The sequence below is a fragment of the Clarias gariepinus genome, chromosome 19 (assembly GCF_024256425.1).
Source record: "Clarias gariepinus isolate MV-2021 ecotype Netherlands chromosome 19, CGAR_prim_01v2, whole genome shotgun sequence".
NCBI classification, from domain to species: Eukaryota; Metazoa; Chordata; class Actinopteri; order Siluriformes; family Clariidae; genus Clarias; species Clarias gariepinus.
The window spans coordinates 12,988,085-13,013,647 of record NC_071118.1 but is presented as its reverse complement, the minus strand read 5'-3'; the positions used below and the strand labels follow the sequence as shown (position 1 = coordinate 13,013,647).

At 39.3% G+C, this 25,563-nt stretch overlaps 2 protein-coding genes across 3 annotated transcripts in view; one reads left to right on the top strand and one right to left on the bottom strand.

The window, feature by feature from the left end:
• The first annotated feature begins 247 nt into the window (after window positions 1-247).
• zgc:113162 (uncharacterized protein LOC553743 homolog) lies at window positions 248-13,979 on the top strand. Of its 2 annotated transcripts, none has more exons than XR_008355848.1 (10): window positions 248-322; window positions 3,714-3,800; window positions 4,800-4,981; window positions 6,875-6,996; window positions 7,372-7,420; window positions 7,944-8,093; window positions 10,500-10,673; window positions 10,974-11,064; window positions 11,140-11,226; window positions 13,369-13,489. XR_008355848.1 is itself a non-coding variant. In XM_053479188.1 (10 exons), the coding sequence occupies exons 2-10, from the start codon at window positions 3,770-3,772 to the stop codon at window positions 13,468-13,470; spliced, it is 981 nt and encodes a 326-aa protein (XP_053335163.1). In that variant the 5' UTR covers window positions 248-322; window positions 3,714-3,769; the 3' UTR covers window positions 13,471-13,979. The 2 variants fall into 2 exon arrangements, 1 of the variants encoding a protein (XP_053335163.1); XM_053479188.1 differs by having other exon boundaries at window positions 10,974-11,057; window positions 13,369-13,979.
• Window positions 13,980-14,630: 651 nt separating this feature from the next.
• The window catches only part of LOC128507994 (E3 ubiquitin-protein ligase UHRF2-like), a 58,606-nt gene continuing 47,673 nt past the window's right edge, over window positions 14,631-25,563 (bottom strand). Inside the window, exons 13-16 of the mRNA XM_053479187.1 lie at window positions 24,813-25,053; window positions 24,510-24,658; window positions 24,323-24,421; window positions 14,631-23,788 (exon numbers count right to left, since the gene is read on the bottom strand). Of these exons, the coding sequence (XP_053335162.1) occupies window positions 23,642-23,788; window positions 24,323-24,421; window positions 24,510-24,658; window positions 24,813-25,053 (636 nt within the window). The 3' untranslated portion in view covers window positions 14,631-23,641. The remainder of the gene's footprint in view (window positions 23,789-24,322; window positions 24,422-24,509; window positions 24,659-24,812; window positions 25,054-25,563) is intronic.

Sequence of the window (25,563 nt, the reverse complement as noted above, 5' to 3'; positions counted from 1 at the left end):
AATGTGAACGTTTTCTTTGTAATAATCCATTGCTAAGTTGAAAATATTTTTAAATTTGTTACAAGTTCGAACTCAACAGGCTGCACCTCAGCTCAGTTAAACTAATGAAACGCGTGTTTTTTAAGGTTTCTTATAAAGTGCACGTGCATCACCAAGAGCAACCGATACGACCGGCGCGCGCACACGCACGTGACAGAACAGGCCATTGGTTAGACGCAGGAGGAGTGTGTGCGCGCGCGTGTGTATTATTTATTACGAGACATGGTTCATCTTTAGCTCGCGCTGCAAGACGATCTGTTCAGCGGCGGAAACTCTGTGTCCCGTGAGTATTAAACTCTCGCTGAGTTGTGTGTGTGTGTTGTTTTTTTAAAGAACATGCAATTTTCTTTGTTGTCAGACTAATTTTAAAACTTTATAAATCCTTTAAAAAGTGTACATTATAGTTGCATCATGGTTCAAGCGGTCACTTATTTCCTGCTCCATGAGTTTCTTTCACCCGAGTGAAGCGCGAGCCTGAGACTGAGACATGGGGTGTTTATTTCGCCATGTTTCAGCTCGTGTACAGCTGCAGTCACTGTGCGGGTGTTTTAAACAGATGCAGAATAATAAGAGCCTGAAGCAGAAGTGTCCAGGCCTGGACCTGCTCATGTGAGCACTGATTCAAACGATCAGCTCTTCGTAAGCAGAAGTGTGTAACAACATCAAACCCATTCACCCCTGGTCTTAGGGGAGCCAGAGACTTTTTAGTGTTTTCTCATCTCACAGCACTCATTAACAGTGAAGTGAGTGTGATGAAGCAGGAAAACAATAAATGTGCAGGATTTATGGTGTTTCTCCAGGACCAGGGATGAGAATTGCTGCTCTAGAGTGTGGAGGACAGAACAGAGGATCTCCAGAACCAAAGTTTAGTAAAGCTCAGGAAAAAACATCTGGATGAGGTCATCTGCCAAATGCAAAACCCAAATGAGTCTCATTTAGTTTGTTTTGATTTATTAAAAAGAAATAAATCTGACCTGTGTATTCAAGATTGATTTGAAATTCAGCCTTGCGTTACAATCAGGATTAGAATCAGATTTTATTCGCCAAATACCATGTTGACACACACACAAGGAATTTGAATCCGGCTGTTTGTGGCTTTCAAAGTACAGACCAACATAAAACAATGTACATTTGTTATAAACAATACACCACACTGTACAGTAAGTGCACAACATTCAATAACTGTAAATAATAAACAAAGATTAAATGAAGATCGGGACGAAAAATCTCAGTATTTTACAGATATTCAAAAGGTGACCTGGTTTGTAGCCGTAAATAAAGCCACACGGATGGTTTACATTAAGGAGACAAACATAACATAACGTTATCAGATGTGTTTCCTTTGCTGAAAGTGCTTCTGTGACCTGAAGTGACATCTAGGAACCTGACTGCGGTGTGGAAACGGGAAGTAATGGGACTATCAGTGTGGTGTTTAAACAAGGTGGTTTGAGATTGAGAAAAAAGGAAAATAGATACAAGAATAATGTAATCAATATCAAAGAAAAGTAGAAATAGTTACAGTCTTGATTTAAACATCCGTGAAACCTACAGTATAGTATATTGGATGTAGTTCTGTTCTGGCTCTTTCGTAGTAAAATGAACTTCCATACAGCCGAGTTACTGGCAATCTTTAAGCAACGACTAAAGACCTTATCTATATACCCCCCCCCCTCCTTGAACCAAACAAAAATATTTTCAACAGGGTTTGACTGAAGTTATTTCTAGTTAATAACCAGATGAACCAGTCTAAGGATGTTTCAGTGTAAGGAAATTTCAAAGCACTTATGTAAGTCACACTGGATGAGAGCGTCTGTCAAATGCCCAAATGTATAGTAAAACCTGAGTGATTGTCATTTTATTTATTCTGATTTACTAAAATAACTAAAATAGGCCCCTTTTGGGGTTTTACATCTCCGGTGTGTAAGTCTTGATACATTCTTTAATGCTTTATAAACAAGTAGTGACAGTGGATCCTGTGTGAGTAGGTGAGAATTACAGTGTTGTGCTCATGTCTTATTGTCCTGGGTAATGTTCCCACTGTCTAAAGGAGACCATTACCGTAATCCCTGCAGCCGGCCGGAAATACAGCCTTGATATGATTGCGTAATATTCTGTACTTGGCTTTAGCTTGAAGTGAGAGAGGCAATAATCTTTTTTTTTTTGTATAATTTAAATGCTGGCTAGGAAAGGTAAGATCTCAGTCTATTTAAACTTGTTAGACTTTTGGTTTGATTTGTAATTTTGAGAACATTTAGTTTTGTAATTAGTGGAAAATTTTATTTAAAATATTTCAATAATATCAAATGAATTGTCCGTCATCCTTAGGTAAAAACATGAATGTAAATGTGAAATTATGAAATCACACTTGAACTAAATTTGTTGTATTGTTTATACACCCTATCATGTGACCATGGGTGAAAATAAGCCAATACGGTTCTGTACTGCATACTATTAAAACATTCAATAGTGGGCTGCAGTGCTGGAAAGAGTTTAGAGCAGCTGCATGCCAAAACCCACATTCAAACCCAGTAACAGTAACGCTTTCAGCAAGAAAACTAAAATTCTATGTTATCTTAAACAACACTGTGTTTCCTTATTAACTGCTTCTAAGTTGTTCTGAATTGCCTCTGAACTGACTGTGTTGTATTTGGATCTTTCACTACTGCTAGTTAATACACCGATGTGCTGCGGCTGACTGATACCCAGTGCGGTGGGGTTTCGACAGGCAGATTTTTTTTAGCAGGCAAAAAAGGGAGGCAGATGCAAAATCTCGAAAGTAAAAAATGTACAGAATAAGTTGTGATGCTTTATGATATTTAAGCAATTAATTGAGCTGAGATTTGCTAGGGAGCATAAATATTGGACATTGGAGCAGTGAAAAAAAAATCACATGGTTTAATGAATCCAGATTTACCCTGTTCCGGAGAGGTTTGCGTGTCAGGATAAGAAGCGATGCACAGTGCCCACTGCACAAGACCGTGTTATGATCTGGGGTTGCTCCAGTTGGTCAGGTCTAGGCTCTGCATACTTACAGGTATGTGGCAATAAAATAAGGTCAGCTGACGACCTGAATGTCCTGAGTGAGCAGGTTATTGCATCATTGCAGTTCTTCACAAATGGCACGACCATATTCCAGGACAACAATGCCAAGATTCATCAGCCTCAAATTGTAAAAGAGTAGTTCTGGGAATCATTTTCATACAAGAACTGGCCACAAGTGGCCACAACAGAGTCCTGACTAAGAGGCTTTTGGATGTGTGGGAGAACAACCTCATGGGAGGGTTTGACTTTCCTGCCATCAATACAAGATCTTGGCCAAAAATTCTCTAGGTAGAAATAAATGTTAAAACACAGTGAATATACTGTATGCCAGAATCAAAGCAAAACACAGCCCAGTGAAATAGCATTGTGCGACTAGTGCGGAAGGCCGGGGTTCGATTCCCAGCCAGTGCACAAACCCCCACCCACTGGATGCAGTGCCGGCCCCAAGCCCGGATAAAATGGGAGGGTTGCGTCAGGACGGGCATCCATGTACTGTAGCTCCATGTAGCTTAAAATGAATGGCACGAGCTTACAGATGGATTCACACACAGTTGGGTAAATACTAACTTAAGAGAACTGTTGATTCTTATAAATGTTTTACCAGTTTTGTGTGTGTGTGTGGTGTGTTTCAGCTCCTGAGAGTCAGAGTGAATCTGAGAGTGTGCTGTAGACTCTTCACCTTACCACAATGCACATGAACAATCTGCTGAACCACTGGAGTGAGTCACACAGTTCTGTTTCATGTCATTTATTCTAATTATCATTGGGTCATAGGCTGTTTCTGTTTATTCCGACTGTAAGTAAAAAGGGTTTCAGTTTTTCAGACTGCATAACATTTAACCTGTATAGAAAGGAAATGCAGATTACATAACTTCCCGATTCATGGAGGTAGCACTACATAAAACTGCAGTTTTGAAGTAGTGTATAAATAACCCTATACTTGGAAATCACATCACTTCACAAATATCATGTTGTTCACTCAGCCGTAAGTGTTATTGCTGCATTAATGGAAGAACCAGTGTTCCTTCGAGACATCAGTGACGTAACGTCTGGTAGAGTGGAGAGCTTTAGTCGTATTTTGGGTTACAGAATGCACTTTCCTTTTTTATCGTCCAAGTTCATACGTTCAGGTTGTATGCTTGTTTTTATATACATATCCAGGAAGTATTATGTTCACGTGCTCATTCTGAGCATCAGGTCTTTCTTTCATGTTGCCATGGGGATTTTCAACTTTAAGCCAGTGATCCATAATCTTTCCAAACGGTGTTTAATTCTTGATTCATAGAACTAGAGTCACATGACTAGACGAGAAAAACATGTCACACAAATTAATGTTACAATTAATTATAATAAGTAAAAAAATCAACCAGGCAGATAATGTTATGGACCACCTGGAATCTTTTATGGACCACTAGGATCATGGGGATACATGCACATACGTTTGCTAAACCGATGTCTTGACCAACCGTCTCTTACAGTGATGATTAATAAAGAGGTGTGGAATCTGTATCTGTCAATCTCAGTGATGGCTAAATCAGCTAATGTTTATTTGGGATCTGTCCCCAGTTTGGCCGATAAAACTAGCGACGGAAGGGGGGTAAAATGATGTTTGTTTGTTTTTTCCTCATTGAAATAGGAAAGGAGTATTTTTAGTGCTTCTGTAACATAGTTTTCATTGATAGTTTTTCAGTCTAAGGATCTGTTTTTGTGCTTTGTAGATGAACTCACTGTGGACATGTCCCTCAAGTCCAACAGTCCCACCCTCCTCAGCGAATCTGCATATACGCTCTGCCAGGCCGGGCACCAGAGCCGCCTCCGTACCTGCGTCTGTAAACTGCATCTCTGGGAGGATTTCAGCACTGAGCTCATAGGGACTGGCTTCTTCTCTAAAGTCTACAAGGTACAAATAAACAGACAGACAGAGTGTTAGGAAATTCTCCCAGTGATATCAGGACAACACACAACTCTGTTTTTTTTATTTTCTTTTTTAAATTTTCAAAAGCGACCGGTTTCCTTGAATTTGATATGCTTAGAAAACCTGCTACCTGTCTGTATAAGTATTTAATTGGAATTTTGTATGAAATGAGTACACTTTTAATATTAAATTGTAATAATAATTATGAAAAAAACAGTAATAGCAATAGTGTAAATTCTTTTCATTGTTACATTGAGATCTAAAACCCTAAGTACCCTAGAGTTTCTGATTATAAAGCGTTAAAATATGAAAAAATGTAAAATAATTTAATTTTGTAGCTTTGATCAAGATAGAAAGTCAATTCATAAATATGTATAATTTCGAATTTGTAGAATGAATTGTTATAGACAAAGTAATAGTAATAGTATAGTAATAATACGTTTTAGACTTTAGACTTTATCATATTGCTGCTGATTTCCATCTTTCATATACGCTTCTGTCCGAAAATGAATGAAACATCTGTGTAGAGATGCTTGTTGTTTGTAACTGTACCAGTTTGTGAGTTCAGACTGAAGCTCCTGTCCTCATGTGTCTCATTTGAGCTTTGCTCTCTGAGTGCATCATTTAGCTTGTTAAGCCTGAAAACAGCACGTTTATGAATATAATTATGCTCTAAGGTCACCTCAGAGTGCTATTCTATTACAGTCAGGGCTCAATGATGTCATGCAGTGGGATAACACACATGATGCTCAAACAGGGCATACAATGACACGTGCTCATTTATGCACATAAATATCACTTATTATCATTTCATTTCAATTCAATCCACGAAACCATAAGCACTCCGATTAAGTGTACAGGAAGATCCCAGCACCATCATCAAGGACAAATCAGTCTAGTCCATAAAGTATCTGTGTTAGGCTCAATGAATTTGACCTGAAGTTGTATTATCTTTTTTTTTCACAATCTGGTTTATTAAAAAAAAATTTATCAGGGATTTTTTGCTAATTTGTTACCAGTTTAGACAATCAGCAGTGAGGAAATGATTGGCCTCCAAATTGCCGTATTTAAATTTGAGGATGCACAATTTTATGATTAAAGCCATAGTTTAGGTTTTACCTATAACCTCCATAGCATTATAACAGCATTTGTTTTTAATTGTAAATCTGCTGCTTACACACTTCTGGTTTAATGATAAATGGATTTTATTGGCTAATTGTATTCTTATAATATTATTATTATTATTATTATTATTATTATTATTAATAATAATAATAATAATAATGGTCTAATTGTAATATAAAGAGGAACACAATAGTTGGAGACATGCCGTCAGGAATACTTCAGGGTAATGAACAGGTTAATGCTGTTGGTCTCCATCATACCACAACATGACTAATATTTTTTTCTAAAAGAAAATGTACATGGTTACATATCTTACTTATTAGTTTCGTATTGAGTGAGAGTGAGTTAATTGCTTACTGAGAAACTGAACCAAATGAAAACTAAAAGTAAACAGTATTTTAGTTCACAGAAGAATAATGTTCTATTTGTGTGTCAAGTTTGTTTAAAAATCTATTTACTGAATATGTCAGAATTTTGACATTATGTAAAGTTATTGTGAAATGAAGTTCCTGGTGAACTGTAAATGTTGAATACAGTACTGTAGCGTTTTCTTTTTACGTAGCTGCATCATAACTTTGATGTTCCCCTTCTCTAACCTTATTAATACTCACATGATAAATTCTGCATTATAGACTCTCACCACTAACTGACTCTCGAAGCTTTGATATGATACAATATAAGAAGTGGCGCAGGACGCACAGAGATTATCTCCCACTCTTTAGTATTTTCAGAATTATTGCTTATGTGCAACAGGTAATGCACAACACCACAAAGAAGGTGATGGTGGTGAAGGTTTATAAGAGCGACGTGGATCAGGACAGCATCATGAAGGAGATCAGCCTCCTGCAAAAGCTCTCACACCCCAATGTGGTGAGGTGAGTCAGTGAGCAGATGATTTCTTCAAAGTATAAGATTTTTATTTGTAATTGTAAAGGGTTTTCATGCTTCAATAAATGCATCTAACGATCTTAACCAAGCTTTTAGTTGCAGCCATTAAGGAATTCATGATTTGTGCTCATCTGATTGTAGGCGCGTGTGTGTGTCTTATAACACCATGGCCTCTGATTTTGGATTGGAATTCTAGTGCGACAATAAGAATAAACCTAAAATACTCACAATGTCGATTAATTCTGAAAACAAAATAAAACTATTTAAACTTTAATCACTACAGAGTGAAGATATAGATTTGATATAGAATTCTTTGAATGTTGCATAAGGAATAAAAAACAATTCTTGTATATTTTCTAAAGGTATCTGGGGATTTGTGTCAGAGAGGATAAACTGTACCCGATCCTTGAGGTGAGTTGTATTTATTTATTTATTTATTTATTTATGATATTCTGCCAGTATAATAATCTGGAAGCTCTTTATAAAGTATTATCACCGTACAGTGTGTAATATACAGAATCCTAGCGGAAAGCATATGCAACTGCTGCAAATATTTCTGCATATTCTAAAGCCCTTAAACAAAAATGAAAAGCTACATCAACATTCAAATCCAAAGTTAAATTTCCAAAAAAGTGTTTGATGTTAAGGCTCAGGAAATACACAGAACATCAAAAGCACATAAACATGACAGAAGCGGAACAGACAGGCCATATGGAGACTATTTATAGGGAGGACACAGTAAAATAATTTTAATAACCAGAGAGTAAGTTTGTTGAGGTGTGTATCACTACATAACACATGGCACAAAAAATACATCTGTAGACATGAAAGCTTAAATAGCATAATTATGGAACACTAGCTTTTAGGTAATCTTTTGCTTTTGAGGAATTTCAAAATAGTGTGTGTGTCTGTGTGTGTGTGTGTGTGCGCGCAGTATGTAAGCGAAGGCTGTTTGGAGGAGCTCTTGGCGAGGGGTGACATCACACTATGTTGGAAGGAGAAAGTGGAACTGGCATGTGACATCTGCAGAGGAATGACCTACCTGCATTCCAAGAACGTCTACCATAGAGACCTGAACTCCAAGGTTAGAATTCCAACACACTGCAGCCACACACACACACACACACACACACACACACACACACACACACACACACACACACACTATGTATTCTGTATATAGGGTTGTGGGGGGCCTGGAGTCTATCCCAGGAGACTTGGGGCACGAGGCGGGGCACACCCTGGACAGGGCCATTTTTTCAAATTATGTAAACTCTAATGTGTGTGTGTTTGTGTGTGATGAGATAAATTGTTTAGTTAAATAGCAGTACTCTTGTGTAATTAGGTTTTTTACTTTACCTGGGTTGGAGACACATTTTAAGTGCTGGTGTGTGAACAGATCTTACCGTCTCTGGTTGCCAGAATTCGGTGACCGGTATCACACGCCTCTGTTTATGAGGAACATGAGAAATGGACCATAATGCAGAATTCCCGTACTAAACCTTTCACATCTCATAAAGTCAGGTGCATGCAATATGTTTAGTCTATATACTGTATCTAGCTTTACATCTTTTTAAGTCTCTGATTTGGATGATAATCTACTTCCAGTAAAATGGCATAAGCCAGGAAGAAAGGTGCAAGAAACAAATGACATTTAGCTATATAATGATTTAAAAAACAAGACAAGAACACACAATTCAGCCATCAATCCTCCACTTCTGCTCACCCCTAAGATACAAAATAAGCAAGCAGTAAAGCCACTATAGTTCATACTGTTACAATGCAACAATAATAGAGTTGATTATTTTCCATATAACAGCACAACCTCTTGTTCTGAATCCAGAATTCAACAGCAATGTGGTGTGAGAAAAGACAAGTAACCTGAACACACATGGTCGTGTGAGGTTCATGAGCTCGCTCGTTGTTGTTCCAGGTTCACATTTCACCACAGCGCTAGACCTCAGAAATGCATCAGTAAGTTTTATATTATTTAAACACACGCGACGGATTCAGTTTTTTGTCCCTGCTGGGCGTAGAAACAAACTCCTTTTTCTCTGAGATGGCACACAGAATTGTGGGTCCAATACGAAACTAAAGAAGCAGATTTCACCCACCGAACAAGGGTGAAATCTGTTGCGTAGTGAAGCTCAGAGTTGTATGTTCTTGTCTGTGAGATTGAACAGGATGAGGACTGGTGACCGGGAGAAGAGATTGTCTGTCGGTTTAACATGAGACGAATGTTGATGAATAATTGAGTGAGTGCAGGATGATCACAGGAAAGAAACATCACTTCCCTCTGGTGGTGGTTTACTGCTATCGCACATATCACCATACTGACGGATAAATTTAGAAATACGTAACATATGGCTTGATGGTTAGCACTGTCGCCTCGGACCTCCAGGTTTCGGGTTTGATTCCTGCCTCAGGGTCTGTAGAGTTTGCATGTTCTCCCCGTGCTCTGGTTTCTTCCCACAGTCCAAAGACATTCAGATTAGGCTAATTGGTGCTTCCAAATTGCCCATAGTGTGTGAACGACCGTGAGTGTGTGTGTGATTTTTTTTGTGGCCTGCGATGGATTGGCACCCCATCCAGGGTGTACCCTGCCTCATGCCCTTAGTCTCCTGGATTAGGCTCTAGGCCCCCCTTACGACCCTATACACACCGAATAAAGTGCTATAGACAATAAGTAAGTGAGTGAGTTACATATCAGCCATAACATTATGACCATCCACCTGATATTATGTAGGTTCCACCTTTTGCCACAGAAACAGCAATGAGCTGTTTGTTCTGACAGGTTTCCATGGGAACCAGAATTAATCTTTTCAACAATTCAAGCTACAGTAGCTCTTTATTGGATTGAAATACACAAGCCAGCCTTCACTCCCCATGTGCATTAATGTGTCCTGGCCACTCATGACCCTATTGCCCTGTTTCCCTTCCTTGGGACGTCCTGAGCACTGCAGACTGGGAACATTCCACAAGACACTATCCATCACAATTTGGCTTATGTCACAGTAGCTACAGTTACAATATCTCTATACAGTGGCACCTGAATGTGGGTGGGATATATTAAGTAGCAAGTAAACATCTTGTCCCTGAAGTTGATGTGTTGTAAGCAGAAAAAAATGTGTAAGGATTTTCACCAGTGAACCAGTGACAGGGTCATGGGCAGCCAAGGCTCGATGATGCGTGTGGCTGATCGGTGTGGTCTGATCCATTGGAAGAGCTACTGTAGCTTGAATTGATGAAAAGGTTAATGCTGGTTCCTATTGAAGGGGTCAGAACACACAGTACATTTCTGTTTTGGTGGCAAAATGGGGACGTACTCAATATTAATCAGATGGTCATAATGTTATGGCTGATCGGTGTATCTGTCTGTAGATCTGTCTGGCTCATCATCAAGTTGTAATGTTGAACAGAGCAGACGATCTCACTGCCGTTTCCATGCTGACTGTGTCTCATTGTGTGAAATCTCAACCCGCGTTTGCAGAACTGTCTGATCCGAGTGACCTCACAGGGCAGAGAGGCGGTGGTGACAGATTTCGGTCTTGCCCGAGAGGTGGTGGAAGTTCCTCTTAACAGTTCTGACAGAAAGATGTCCTTGGTGGGTTCTGCGTTCTGGATGGCTCCTGAGATGCTCAGAGGAGAACCATATGACCGCAAGGTTTGAACACTTTACAGTTTACTCAGGGCTTGTTGTCTCAGTGGGAACATGAGAATGTTAATTAAGACAGAAATCCCACTGCTATGAGCTTGTTAACTAGCAGTGCTTGTATCATGCACCAAGAGTATAATACAATTGAACACCGGGGCAGGCAGCAGTCAGTTCCAGCTTTTCCTATAACTATTGAATGTACAGTACCTTAGAAGTGATATCCCATGTGTCTTTCTGTCCAGTCGATGTACAGTGTCATGATGCTGCGATTACAACGTTATCCTGATCTCTCTGTCTGACCCATTACAGGTGGATGTGTTCTCCTTTGGGATCATGCTGTGTGAGATTCTGGCTAGAATTCCTGCTGACCCGGAAGTTCTGCCTAGAACACGGGTAAAAGGTCACCTCTCTCTCTCACACACATAAGGTAATGCATAGTAGGAATATTGTACATCTGTGTGTCTCTACTTTCCAGGACTTTGGTTTGAATGTGGAGGCATTCAGTAAGCTGGTACTGGGATGTCCACAGAAAGTTCTGGAACTCTCAGCCAACTGCTGTCAGGTAAGCATGAGAGACTGTAAAGAGAGATTATACAGTGATGGGGCATTTAAAGATGGTACAGTTGACATTACTGAGAGAGATTACAGTTAGATGGTACAATAAGATGGCATGGTGAGACTGTACAAACGGGCAGGACGGAGAGCTGGTACAGTGGCGAGGGACAGAGTGGCGGTACAGCAGAGTAGCATGGAGAGACCATACAGAGGAGAGGTACAAAGAGATGGTACAGTGGGGCAGCATGGGGAGACGGTACAGCGAGGTAGTATAGAGAGACAGTGATGCAGTAGAGAGAGGCGGTACAGTGAAGTGGTATGGGGAGGCAGTATGGAGAGATGGTCCAGTGAGGCAGTATGGGGAGGCAGTATGGAGAGATGGTCCAGTGAGGCAGTATGGGGAGGCAGTATGGAGAGATGGTCCAGTGAGGCAGTATGGAGAGACAGTACAGTGAAGTGGCATGGGGAGACAGTATGGAGAGACAGTACAGTGAAGTGGCATGGGGAGACAGTATGGAGAGATGGTCCAGTGAGGCAGTATGGAGAGACAGTATGGAGAGATGGTCCAGTGAGGCAGTATGGAGAGACAGTACAGTGAATTGGCATGGGGAGACTGTATGGAGAGATGGTCCAGTAAGGCAGTATGGAGATACAGTACAGTGAAGTGGCATGGGGAGACAGTATGGAGAGATGGTCCAGTGAGGCAGTATGGAGAGACAGTATGGAGAGATGGTCCAGTGAGGCAGTATGGAGAGACAGTACAGTGAATTGGCATGGGGAGACTGTATGGAGAGATGGTCCAGTGAGGCAGTATGGAGATACAGTACAGTGAAGTGGCATGGGGAGACAGTATGGAGAGATGGTCCAGTGAGGCAGTATGGGGAGGCAGTATGGAGAGATGGTCCAGTGAGGCAGTATGGAGAGACAGTACAGTGAAGTGGCATGGGGAGACAGTATGGAGAGATGGTCCAGTGAGGCAGTATGGGGAGGCAGTATGGAGAGATGGTCCAGTGAGGCAGTATGGAGAGACAGTACAGTGAAGTGGCATGGGGAGACAGTATGGAGAGATGGTCCAGTGAGGCAGTATGGAGAGACAGTATGGAGAGATGGTCCAGTGAGGCAGTATGGAAAGACTTTACAGTGAAGTGGCATGGGGAGACAGTATGGAGAGATGGTCCAGTGAGGCAGTATGGAGAGACAGTATGGAGAGATGGTCCAGTGAGGCAGTATGGAGAGACAGTACAGTGAAGTGGCATGGGGAGACTGTATGGAGAGATGGTCCAGTTAGCCAGTATGGAGAGACAGTATGGAGAGATGGTCCAGTGAGGCAGTATGGGAAGACAGTATGGAGAGACAGTATGGAGAGATGGTCCAGTGAGGCAGTATGGAGAGACAGTATGGAGAGATGGTCCAGTGAGGCAGTATGAGAGACAGTACAGTGAAGTGGTATAGGGAGGCAGTATGGAGAGACAGTATGGAGAGATTGTCCAGTGAGGCAGTATGGAGAGACAGTATGGAGAAACGGTACAGCATGGCAATATGAAGAGATGGTTAAACAGGGTGGTATGGACAGAGACGGGACAGTAGTATGGTACTGAGAGTCAGTGTAGTAAGACTATGTTGTAATGATACGTTGAGACGTCATGGTGATGCAGTACAGAAAGGTGGTACAGTGAGACAGTATGGAGAAACGGTACAGAAAGACAGCATAGAGCAACAGTATGGAAAGGCTGTAGAGAAGCACGCTGAGTTTTTTACATTCATATGATTTCACTTCTGATTTAATTTGTTTCTGAACAAATAATACTATATATTATAAATGTCTGCTACATACTGTAAATGTGACTGTATACGTGATTACCCTCAGGACTTCTTCACCAACCCCTGGGTCTATTAGCGCTGGTCAAAATGAGCATGATGGTAATGGTCCACTCAATAGAAGCATCTTGGATGGTTTAGAATTTTAGATTAGGTAGCATTTGTGTGTAGAGAGTTTGGCAGTGCTGATGGGGAAAATCCTTGAGGCAGAAAAAAAACTGGAGGCAGCACACTAAAACGTCATGGAAATACAATCATCTGCTAGATTGAGTTATGGAAGCAGACAGAGTTTAGTTCGATGCTAAACCAATAAAGTGTTCTTTACATTCAGATGGACGCGTATCACCGGCCGTCCTTCTCCGACCTCCTGGAAAAGCTTGAGGACATTGCAGAGAGTCTGGAACCTTCAGACTGTCCCCTGATCTCTGGGTGACCTCTGCCCCCAGGCTTATGGACATTACAGACCTGCAGCGATGGACAGGACCAGGCTTTTAAATCTATCTACTTTGTTAGCGAGTGTCTGCTGCATGCTCCAGCTGTTTCAGGAACTGGACCAAATTTCAAACATGATCCTATTTTTGTAAGGTTCAAAGACTAATCTTTTTTTTTTGTCATTTGAGTAAGTAATATTGAGATCACTGTGATCTACCTGACTAGACTGGATAGTGAGTATATTTAGGCACTGGGTAGTAGTGTGTGATTTGAGACGCTAGTTTCACTGTGATTACCACCAGGAGGTGCCAGAGTCTTCAAAACAATTTGTTTTTCGCACTATATCAGCTATTATTTTTTTAATAAGGAGGTAATGTGCACTAAGTCTTAGTTCATTTACACACACAAACACACAAATCCAGTCCCAACACAGCGTTTAGAACTTTAATTGGATTGAAATCCCACTTGTTTTCAGCATTATTTCTTTCATTAAATATTTTTAATAATTAATCACAAGCTTCTTAACGTAAATAAGATTTTCCATAATTTTGGTCTAATGTGTTACAGGTGCAATGTTACTGATCGTTTACACTTTCACTGTGTAAAAATTCACCAGCCAAAAGCCATCTTTCAGTTTGCAAATAATTTACACATCCTCTTTTTTTACAGCTACTGTTTCCATGGTAACCAAGACTTTTTCTTGTCCTGAGCGCTGATATTTTGAACTAACTATTCAGAGGAAAATTTGTTTTTAATGTTTACCAAATGTGGAACAAAAACTGTAATTCAGAATGAGTAACAATGATAAAAAAAAAATTACTGTTAGGACCGAAAATGAAAAAAAGGTATGTTGGACAGGAATGTTGATGATGCTACATGTTTTTTTTGTGTTGGTGTTATTTCCAGTCCATGTTTCCATCAGGAATCTTTTATACGCATATAATCTCCAAGAGACTAAGACTGAAGAGGAGAAAATTTAAAAGTTGAACCTAGATGTATTTATTGCTTGTTAGTGACATTAACATCACAGCTCCAGTACAGAGCTAAAGAAGCCAACATGTCTTAGCTGAATGACTCCACATCGCGTAAAGTGCCCATGTTGATGTTTGATTCCTCTTCATACACATCTTTAATAAACACAGGCAAAACAACAGGACAATATTTCTGAAATCAAAATATTTAATAGGTACATATCAAGTATAATACCATGTATAAAATCCGGGATCACAATATGAAGCCATGTTGCTGCTGAGGCAGGTTGTGCGTCATCAGGAAAGTGTTCGCCACATCAACAGAGCCGATGATAAACATAAACCAGGGATTAAACACTAGAAAAAACAACGGCATGATCAGCGCTCGTGAGAATAACACATCGAGTTTCTTTTTTCTTTTTCATATTGTTGAAACGTTTTCTCCTTCTGCAGTACGTGCTGTGAAACAGAACAGACACGGAAGGCAGAAAAGCGAAGCAGCGGAACGGGAGCTAGACCTAGAACTAGAGAGAACCAATGAGAGAGAGTGAAACTCACACACAAAAAAAGGAATTTACTAGCATCACCTACAATTGCAGGGGTACATTAAAAAGAATATTTCCAAGGGGGAAAAAAAGGAAAAAGGGGTTTAAAAGCCACAGTTAGCTGCAGAGACAGTATAGCAGTTTATGAAGCGTTTTAATCACTTAACTAATTCAAATAAAAGTCAAAGAAAAAAAAATAGCAACAATAACAACAACAAAAAATTGAATCACATGCTCTCTCCCTTTACATACAGGACAGACGACTGAGGAGTAAAAACACGCGAGCGAGAACGAGAGACTTGGGCTTGAATCTTGGTTTCGCAGGGTCAGGTGTCTCCATGACAACAGGGCCAAAGCATACCATTACATCTGATCAGCCAGCTGTAAACTTTTTGTCCCCTTTTTATTTTATTATTACAAAACATAACAGTTCTCCAGCATCTGCTAAACTAACCAGCTACATACAGTAAATGCAGAATTTTACTAATGCTAGCAAAAGGAAGTGCTGCTCTTTCATAGCTAATGCTTGGCTATTAGGCTACTATTCTAGTATTTTGTAAAATTAATACCAGCATTTAAACACTTAAAGTCAAAAAATGATTTAAAAAGGCAATTGGTGATGTTACAAGTCTGCAGGTGGTTGATCAGATTGAACTTAAGCTCTGCCCTTGATGACCCAGTGATGTCTGTTACTTGTTAGGACTACTATTCCAATGCTCGAGCTGTGACTACTGGTTTAACGCAGGTTGAACGCCTCAACGTAAGGTTTGTTTTGTGGGTGAGAAGAAAAATGGATTTAAAGAAAAAAGTGCTGAGAAATAAAAAGGTTGACAATTACACAAGTCCAGGGAGGTCATCCATTTTTTGTCAAGATCTTAAAATAACAAAAGTGGAAATTACATAATACTGTAGCAAGCTTATGTCTTTAGTCATGATGTTTGTTTTAAATTATATGCCAAATTTAGTTTATAAATTATATGCTATTGTCAATTTGTCAATTGTAGTTTGCTTACACATGTCAAAATATTTTGGCTTTAGCCCCACCCCATTTATTTCCCTGGTGCTGTTGTTGTTAACCCTGCAATATCTTCTGATTGTTTCTGTTAATCAGCACCTGGCAACTATTGAACATGATCAATGTCTCCAAACCAAGGATAATATTTATTTCAATGTACAGTACGATCTGGGCCTTACAAAGTTATTCACATAATGAAGCTGGGGAAAAACGTGCGGTCTTAATGACCACAATGGGGACTTAAGAGTCTGCACTGTCTACAGATTGTGCAATTGGACAAAGTGTGACTCTTAATTTTAAGGCGAATTTGATAAGTGTATAAAATGTTCATGAAGATGTAACTGTTTTCTATAATAATAATGAATAGTACTTTTTACTGTAATAATCAATATGCAATAATTGAGCAGGTAATAAGACACCTCCATACAAATGTTACAGTAAGATTACGACAGTTATAAATGATTCAACATGATTAAAGATCTCAAATAACATACAGTGGCAAGAAATACAAAATAAATATATAAACCCCTTGGAATTAACTGGTTTTCCCTATTAATTTGCCATAATATGTGATCTTGGTCACAACAGTGGAAAAACACAATGTGCTTAAGCTGATAAAACACAAACAAATGTAATTTCTCATGTCTTTGTTGAAGACACCCATTAAACATTGAAAGTGCTAAAGAAGAAATTAAGTAAATCCATTAAGAGATTAATTACCTCAACGAAAGCTAAGTAGAGTCAGTGGTTTGCACACCTGGAGTCCAATGAATGAAATGAGTTTGTAGGTGTGGTTTAGAGCTACTTCGATTAATAAAAGACACTCAAACAGTTTAAGTTTGCTTTCTATAAGTAGCATCTGCTGATGTGAACCATGGAGTGTTTAGGCATCCATCAGTCGAAGACAAATTGTCTATAAATGGATTCCTGGAAGTAGGCGCCCAGCCAAGACGACTCCAAAGACACAAGGCAGAATTCTCAATGAGTTAAAGAAGAGCCCAAGAGTAACAGCTAAAGGCTTAAAGACACCACTGGAACTGGCAAACATCTCTGTTTAGAAAGTCTACCATATGTAACTCAACAAACAACCATTGCTGCACACCTGAAGTTTGCCAAAGAGCACCTTGGCAATCCACAGCACTGCTGGGAAAATGTTTTGTGGATTGATGAAACAAAAGTTTTACTGTTCGGGAAGAATACTCAGAATTATATATGGCATAAAAAGAGCAACCAACATCAAAAGATCCCACAGGTGAAGTATGATGGAGGGAGCCTCATGGGCTTTGGGCTTATTTTGCTGCCCCAGGGCCTAGACTGCTTGCCATTATCGATTTACAAATTTATTCCCAAGCTTACCAAAATATTGTACAGAATAATGTCAGGGTGGCGTGCCAGCTAAAGGTTAGTAGAAGTTGGACGATGCAGCAGGACAGTATCCCTAAGAATCAAAGTAAATCCACTGCAGCATGGCTTCAAAAAAAGAAAATGTGCCTTTTGGAGTGTGTGGACCTTAACCTCGAGAGCACCGTACACACCAGAAACTTAAGAAGTTCTGTAAAAAGGAATGGTCAAACATATCTTCTGAACACTGCGCAGGTCTGATTCAGAAAATACTGAAAAACATTGCTTGAAGTCATTGCTGCCAAAGGAGGTTCGTCCAGCTATAACCTCCAAGGGTTCACTTACTTTTTCCTCCAGCACTGTAAATATTTAATGGGTATGTTCACTAAAGACCCAATAAAAAAAAATGTTTTATTAGCTTAGGCTCATTGTGTTTGTCTACTCTTGTGACATAGATGGAAATCACATCACATGTTATCGTAAATTAATTCAGAAAAAGTTCATTACCAAGGGTTAATTAACAAGAATTCATTCCAAGAGTTCGTTTATACTGTTACTGTTAGCTTCAGAGCTCCTCTTTTAACCAAACTGCATGAACAAACCTTAACATTTATAAAGTAAAGATGATCTGGACAAAACCTGTGTAACCTCTCTGGGCTTGTGTAAATAAAAACAGATAGGAGTTCGTGATGTTGACATGAACAGAGCAGAAATCTGAAATGTATCAGATTTTGAAAGGATCATAATCCCAAAGTGGTGCATTTAATTCAGTCTGTCTTCATGTACAAGAACTGTTCTAACTTCATTAACCTACTACTGAATGGCATCTAGCTTATTCACACTAATAAATTACAGACCTGCCAATCCACAAGACAAAAACGAGTAGTTCTGCTGAGTAAAAATTCAATATATTTTAATTATTGTATTTTAACATACTGGTGTGTCAGAACACGCACAGATTCCCAGTAAACAAAAAGCACTGGGGGTAGGGGTGTAGTCTATTTTAAATGAGATGTAGACATTAGAAAAGTATACACATACACACACACATTTTTCCTATTGCCGGAAAAGGAACAAGAATATTACCAACAAAAAAAAAAACTTGCATTCAGGGCTGTGATAGATTTCCATGTCTCTGGTACGGTTGCTTACATTTGGCAATGCGAGAAGACAGCTGTGTCTAACCCTTTTTTTTTTTTTAATCTTGCAGTAAAGTCATTGTGTGGGCATTGCTGTCTCAATGTTAGGCTTCTCTCCTTTTATTCAGAAGTTCGATTTTCAGCCAATGCCCGGTCCCAGCCACTGGATGCAGAGCATTCTTAGGGCCGGTCCCAATTCTGAATACAATGGGAGGGTTGTGTCAGGAAGGGCATCTGGTTTAAAATTTGTGCCAAGTTGTATGATGATCGGAGGGTCTGCTGTGGCAGCCCATTGACAGGAGCAGCCAAAATTAGAACACTAAAAGTTGTAGTGTTTGGCTAATAAATGCTCATTTCGCTGTTAATGGGTATTTTCGTATCTTAAAACTGTGTAATGCCATGAAAAAGTATTTGCCCTTGCTCAATTTTATTTATTTATTTTGCATATTTGTCACGCTTAAATTTTTTTTAAAGACAACCCAAGTAAATACAAAAGTAGTTTTTAAATGATTATTTCATTTATTAAGGGAATAAAGCTGTCGAAACCTACCTGGACCTATTTAAAAAATAATTTTCCCATCGATAAATTATGAACGAACTGTGATTTTTGGAAAGCTGAGTTAGATTTCACTTGCCACACCTAGGCTTGATTACTGCCAGACCTGCTGAATCAAGAAAACCAAAACAATATAAATAAATTCAAGAGCAGATGAAAAACAAATTAATTTAAATGTATCACTCTGGAAAGGGTTACTAAGCTAAGGCTTTGTGTATTCAGCTAACCACAGTGAAAACCAATATCCACAAATGGAGAAAACTTGGAACAGTGGTAAACCTTCCTAGGAGAGGCTGACCAAAATTAGTTCAAGACCACAATGACGACTCATGCAGGAGCTCATATAAGAACATAAAGACAAAAGCCAGTGCTGACCAAAAAGCACACAGAGGCTCATCTCGTGTTTGTTTTGGGGCAAATATTCTCTGAACAGATAATGCTAAAGGTTTTTTTTTTAAAGTTTTTAAAAGTTTTTTTAAGGTGTGCGTCCCATTTACATCTGGCATAAAACTTACAGTGTTTCTTAATAAGAACATCATAACACTTATACATGGTGGTGGTAGTATGATGGCCTAGTGCTGCTTTGTACGTAGTTTATGACTTTGACGTTGAAACCATGAATTCTGAGCTCTACCAAAAAATCCTGAAGAAGAATGTCTAGCCATCAGTTTGTGACCTCACTTGGGTTCTGCAACAGCACAATGAGCCGAAAGACATCAGCGAGTCCACCTCTAAATGGCTTAAAAAATAATAGGAAAAAAGTTAGGGGCAACTATTATTTCACATAGGGGCAGGTAAGTTTGGATCGCTTTTTACTTAATAAATGAATTGTCTTTACACGGGTTATCTTAGTGTAATATTAAACTTTAATCTCAATCATTTAAGTGTGACGATTATGCCAAAAAAAAAAAAAGAAAAATCAGGAAGGGGCAAATACTTTTCATGGAACTGTATGACGGAGCATAAATTCTGTGACCCCTTTCTCCAGCTTACTAACAGGAGTTTTGCAACTGTTCTTACACTCAGGATATGATGAACTTTCTCTTTTAATTTCTCTTTTAGTGACATTGCTATCATAATGGACGAGCTGAAGCAGAGGCCCAATTTTAGTTATAATGTAAAAGTGTGTGTGTTTGTGTTTATTAATAGAAAAGTGTGCATATAAACAACTACCCCTTAAGTGCCTTGTAGTTACTGTAAAATCCTGTTTATATATATATATATATATATATATATATAGATACGCAAATGAACCCTGGTTTATCGAGCGCTGCACAGTGTGCATAATGACTTCTGGATTATCATTGCCATTAATGTTTCATAGCAGTCTACTTCATATCAAGATATCGTCCTCATATATTTTTTCACTGCCACAATTGCCTCTGGCTTGCTCATCAGGGAAAACATTTTCAAATGCAAAATTTAAACTTGTGAGTTGTGTATTTCTATAAAGCTGCTTTGTGACAGCGTCTGTTGATAAAAGTGCTGTGCACATAACACGAAATTGAATTACAATTTTGGTCCATTATTTACATCAATGTAGGCCTATTTAATTTTTAAAACCCTTCAGCCCTTTTTTCTCTTTTGGCGGAAAACATTTTGGTGGCATCCCGAATCAATATAATTAGATGATAACTTTAAATTTGTGTAATCTTGGGAATGGACATTACACTGACAGATTTCACAACAAAGAACCCAGAACTCTCACCATTTACCATGGCAGAAAGCGAGGGTTGTTGTTTCAGTGGGAGAACTCTGACACAAAGTTTTCACAGACCGAGTCGAGACAAACCAAATGATTAATAGTGTGGCATGGGGAAAGAAGCGAGGCTTCCAGAAAGTAATTTATTATCGGAGTGTTCAAAACACCCCGCAGCTGTCAGTCATTCAAGATTCATATGCTGGTTAGCTCATCGGCCATTTTCGTTGGCAAATTACTGAGGGAAATCTAGCATACTCCAAAATTTTATCAAATAAAAATGTGTCGCATGCGTCCTGGGTAAAATGCATGAAGGTTGGCAGGTCTGTAATAGAAAAAAAAAAAACATGTCTGTGAGACTGAATTTTAAGAAATCAACATAAAAGTAGGAAAAGCTAAGGCATGCTAAGGAACACCACAGCTTGTTACTGACTGGACAGTTTGGGACACTGGGACCTTTTTTTTTAAATCCCGGAGGCAATGTTTAAACCTGTAAATCAGCTTTTCCTTATGACTGAATTTTAACTCCAGTTAAAGTCACCGCTCTTCACCAACATCTAAATATTTTATTTGTTATCCAGACGGTCAAATGTTTTTCATTTGACGCAGATTTGGAGTTTACATGTATGACAAATTCTCCCTGTATTTAATTCAACTCAAATGTACAACTGTGTTAACGGTCACCTTTTCATTTCTAATGTCCAATACTGAGCCCTGCTGCTCTTGGCCAATCAGAACTCACCACTTCACACTTGCATATTGTTTGTGGACTTTTCCAAAGTTTAGAAAACCGATCAAATATAAACAGTACCAGGTAGAAGCAATGTTTCTTTTAACCAAACATTATTAGCCCAGCAACAATGAATATAAGCTAAGCTGCCAGCCTTACTGTGCTATCGGGCTAGCTATGGGTTGTGGTGTGTGTAACTGTGAAATGAATAGTCATAAAAAACACATGAATATTTCCTGAACACAAACTTAGTAGTTAGCAGCATTAGATTACTTACAGGACATCTGACAAAAGATCTGCTAGCTAGCTACCATTATCACAATAATGGCATGGCAAGGGTTGCTCTGCTCGCTGGTCCATCTGCTCTGGAATAGAAAATAGCTAGCATAAAAAAAGACTTTATTTAGGACTATACATATTCCAATGTATTATCAAACATGTTCAATTTAAATCTAATAAACCGTTATCCCACGAGAGTATTTATCACCTAGCTAGCTGTGGGTGATTAATAATCTCTAAATGGAGCAATTAACATACTCCTCATTCTTGGATGGGATCCATCAACTTACACAACAATATACAAAAAACAACTATTCTGGCTTGTAAGTTTGTCATAGTTCAAATGTTTTTATCTCCAAAAGCTAATCACGTGTTCAAATTTGATTAATGACGTTAATCAGAGATTTTAGGCTAAACAAATTAAATTGTGTTTTATTGTAGAGCGCAAAATAAGTAGCTAGCCAGCTAGCTGTTGATGTTAAGCAATCCAAAACTAAGCTAGCTAACTAAGAAGCCTATTAATAGTAATTTCATTTTCTTTGTATGTAATCTGTAATATTGATACTTTCAAACATATTATTGATGCCAAAACATCACCATAAATATACTAGGTCTCAGACTAATTACTTGTACGTGTTAGCGAGCGTGTCTTTTTCTGAAGTGTTTTCCGACACAACAAACCAAGCCTCATATAAACAATCAGATTTTGGGGGCATTTGTCCTCATTTTCAATTTAGTCATGTACAATTTCAATTATCACATGACAGCAGAGGGTACAGAAGAAGGTGAAGTGCTTCCTTTGAGGCATGTGAAGCTGGCCACTGCATCTTTTTGACCTCTGGCTTACGCACATGGCATCATAAGACGCTCAGGGGAAAGTGCTATTTGCCTTCTTCCTCATCTGAGCCCACACGCACACACTATTGTGTATTCCTACATATGCAGCCATCTTATAGATAAATATCATATATTATGCTGTTCGGCAATTATATTATTACATACTGTATGTGTTATTATACTAATCGCTTAAACTACTGCAATTTATTTTGAGTGAAAATAATAAGTCGAACAAACGATTTATTTAGACAGGAGCGATTGCAAACATGAGGGTTAGCTAGCCAGCTAGCTGTAGCTATTTAGCCAGCCGGAAAAAAACAAAAAAACAAGACAGCAAGTAACATAATTGTAATGTGAAGGGAAAGCTAACTAGATGGGTGCGATTAATGAACAACAGGATTATCAAGTACACGATTGTCATAACTGAAAATTAAATCCATCAGAATATTCCACTCTTATTAACTGGATTCCTTGATGCCGGGTTAGAATTGTTTGGTTAAATTACATCACTTTTGTAAAGATTTGTGAGCCTTTTTTTTTTAAACCCCTGTTAGCAACAATTGATTAGCATTAGCCATTAGTCCATCCTCAACAGATCCGTTGAACGGAATGAGTCGTCGCTAGTCTTCCGCCGCTCCTTTGAAAAAAGTGTGTTTGTGTATGTGTGTGTCCTTCAGCTGACAGAGGTGTAGGGAGGAATAATCCTTGCACAACCAGCAGAGGTCGTGCCCAGGGTCATAAACTGGGTGTCCTTGGGATACAAGTATCAGGCTGGTGTTAATGAAAGAACATCTACATGAAACGTGTTTGTATGCATGTGTGTGTGATTGTGTGTGCACTTTGTATGTTATTGTGATGGGTGTAGGAGTTAGTGCACTGATTGTGTGTGCATGTGTGTGTGTGTGTATGTGCTTGTTTGTGCGCATTTTATGCTATTGTGTATGGTGTAGGAGTTAGTGCACTGATTGTGTATGTGTGTGTGTGTGTGTGTGTGTGTGTGTGTGTGTAAGTGCCATTGAGCTGGATGGAGATTATTTCTGTCCATGTCTCCTGTGACGTCTCATCGGCCCTTGCTGTATCCAGGAAAAAACTGATCCAGGAGCTGCTGCAGGTTTTTATTCAGCACCATGACGTAATCTTTCCCCAGATCGTAGCGGCATGCCGGGCAGGTGAACACTTCGGCTCGAAACGATCGGTGTAAGCAAGTCTGTAATCAGCAGTGACACAGCAGCAGTGTGAGATCATTCACAAAATGTGAAAATGTGATATGTGAAAGATTTTCTGATGAAACGCCAGCGTCAATAAAATATAAATAATATGAGATGCACTATTAGAGAAAATATTAACTAATAATATTATCATGTTTTAGCTTACCCTCATTCTACTGCTAGCAGTGTAGTACTCATGGAAATAAATCACATATAAAAATGCATGACTAATTCCAAAAATAACGTTGGAAATAAGGCGGGGTACACCCTGGACATGGTGCCGATCTACACACAGACTAAAGGCAATTTTGTGAACGTCAAATAACCTAATTTGCATGTCTTTGGACTTTTGGAGGAAACCGAATTACCCAGAGAAAACACACCAAGCCCAGGAAGAACATGCAAATTCCACGCACGCAGACCTAAGCAGGAATCGAACCCTCGACCCTGGATTTGCGAGGCCACAGTGCTGACCACTACGCCATGGTGTATCCGCCGTAAAACAAAACAAAAAGACACACACACGCACACACCTTGCAGACGTTGTGCTGGCAGGGTGTGGTGACGGGCTGATAAGCGAGTTCCTGGCAGCACACACACATGAAGATCTGCTCAACCTTACGAAGAAAGTTCTGCAGGAAAAACAGAAAGTAATGTATGATCAAGAATATATACAGCTTAATTACCTCCATGTGTGTGTGTGAGTGTGTGTGTATATACCGGTCCCTCAGTGAGGAAGCCCAGAGCTTCATCCCACACTTTCTTGTTCCCATGATCCTCCTGTATGAGGGAACGCTGCTGCTCTGATAACACAAATGCCTCCACTTCTTTTAGCCGCTTTGCTTTGGGCTCCTGCTGCTCTTTACAAACTGCTCTCACACACACACACACACACACACACACAGTTAATTAATATCAGATCGCTACTGCTGAATAATTTCAACATGCAAAGTTCTGCCAAATGACTGGTTGATTAAGTGAAGCTCCCTTGGGCGTCTGTCTCTCTGTGTCTCATGTACTGACCTGTGTCTTTCTGTGTGTCCTCTTCTCCATTTTTCTGTGTCTCTCCGTCCTCGTGTACTGCAGGTTCCTCGACCACTCTCTCTTCCTCCTCTTCCTCCTTTACCCTCTTTGGCGGCCGTCCACATCTTGGCCTTCCTCTTCCTCCATGTCGTTTACCCCGTGGAGCTCCGCCCCTTCCCCCTCTCACACTCGCCTCCTTCCTGCTCTTATTGGCCATTGCCTCCAAATAACCAGGAGGGTACTGACAGAGAGAGAAAGAAAATGACATGCATGAGGAAGTATATAATAAAGAGGTGTGTGTGTGTGTGTGTGTGTGTGTGTGTTAGTGGTGTAATGGTTTGTAGTTGATCTGGGATCTGTACAGATCTCTCCAAAGAGTTTTACATGCATGTAAAGATTTATCCATCATAGTGCAACGTAAAGCTTTACTGTTACTGTTTATATGTGTATATACTGTTCATCTTTATCCTTTTTTTTGCATGCAGACCATATATTTATTCGTTCAAACTCCCCACTAATTGTTGTCTTTTTATGTTGTTATATTTGTGCCACTACCTTGAGTGAAAATCACTTTTCTGCATAGGTAAAATCTCTCTTGTATATATTTAAACTTACACTTGGAGATACAACTTGCACAAAGGGTTTTGAGGATGTGAGGGAGGGTTTGAGCATGTAAGAAACAAGGTCTTTCATTTAGGATTGTGGCAGAAAAATAACGTCTTAGATTTCTGCTCGCTAAAACTCTCATGGG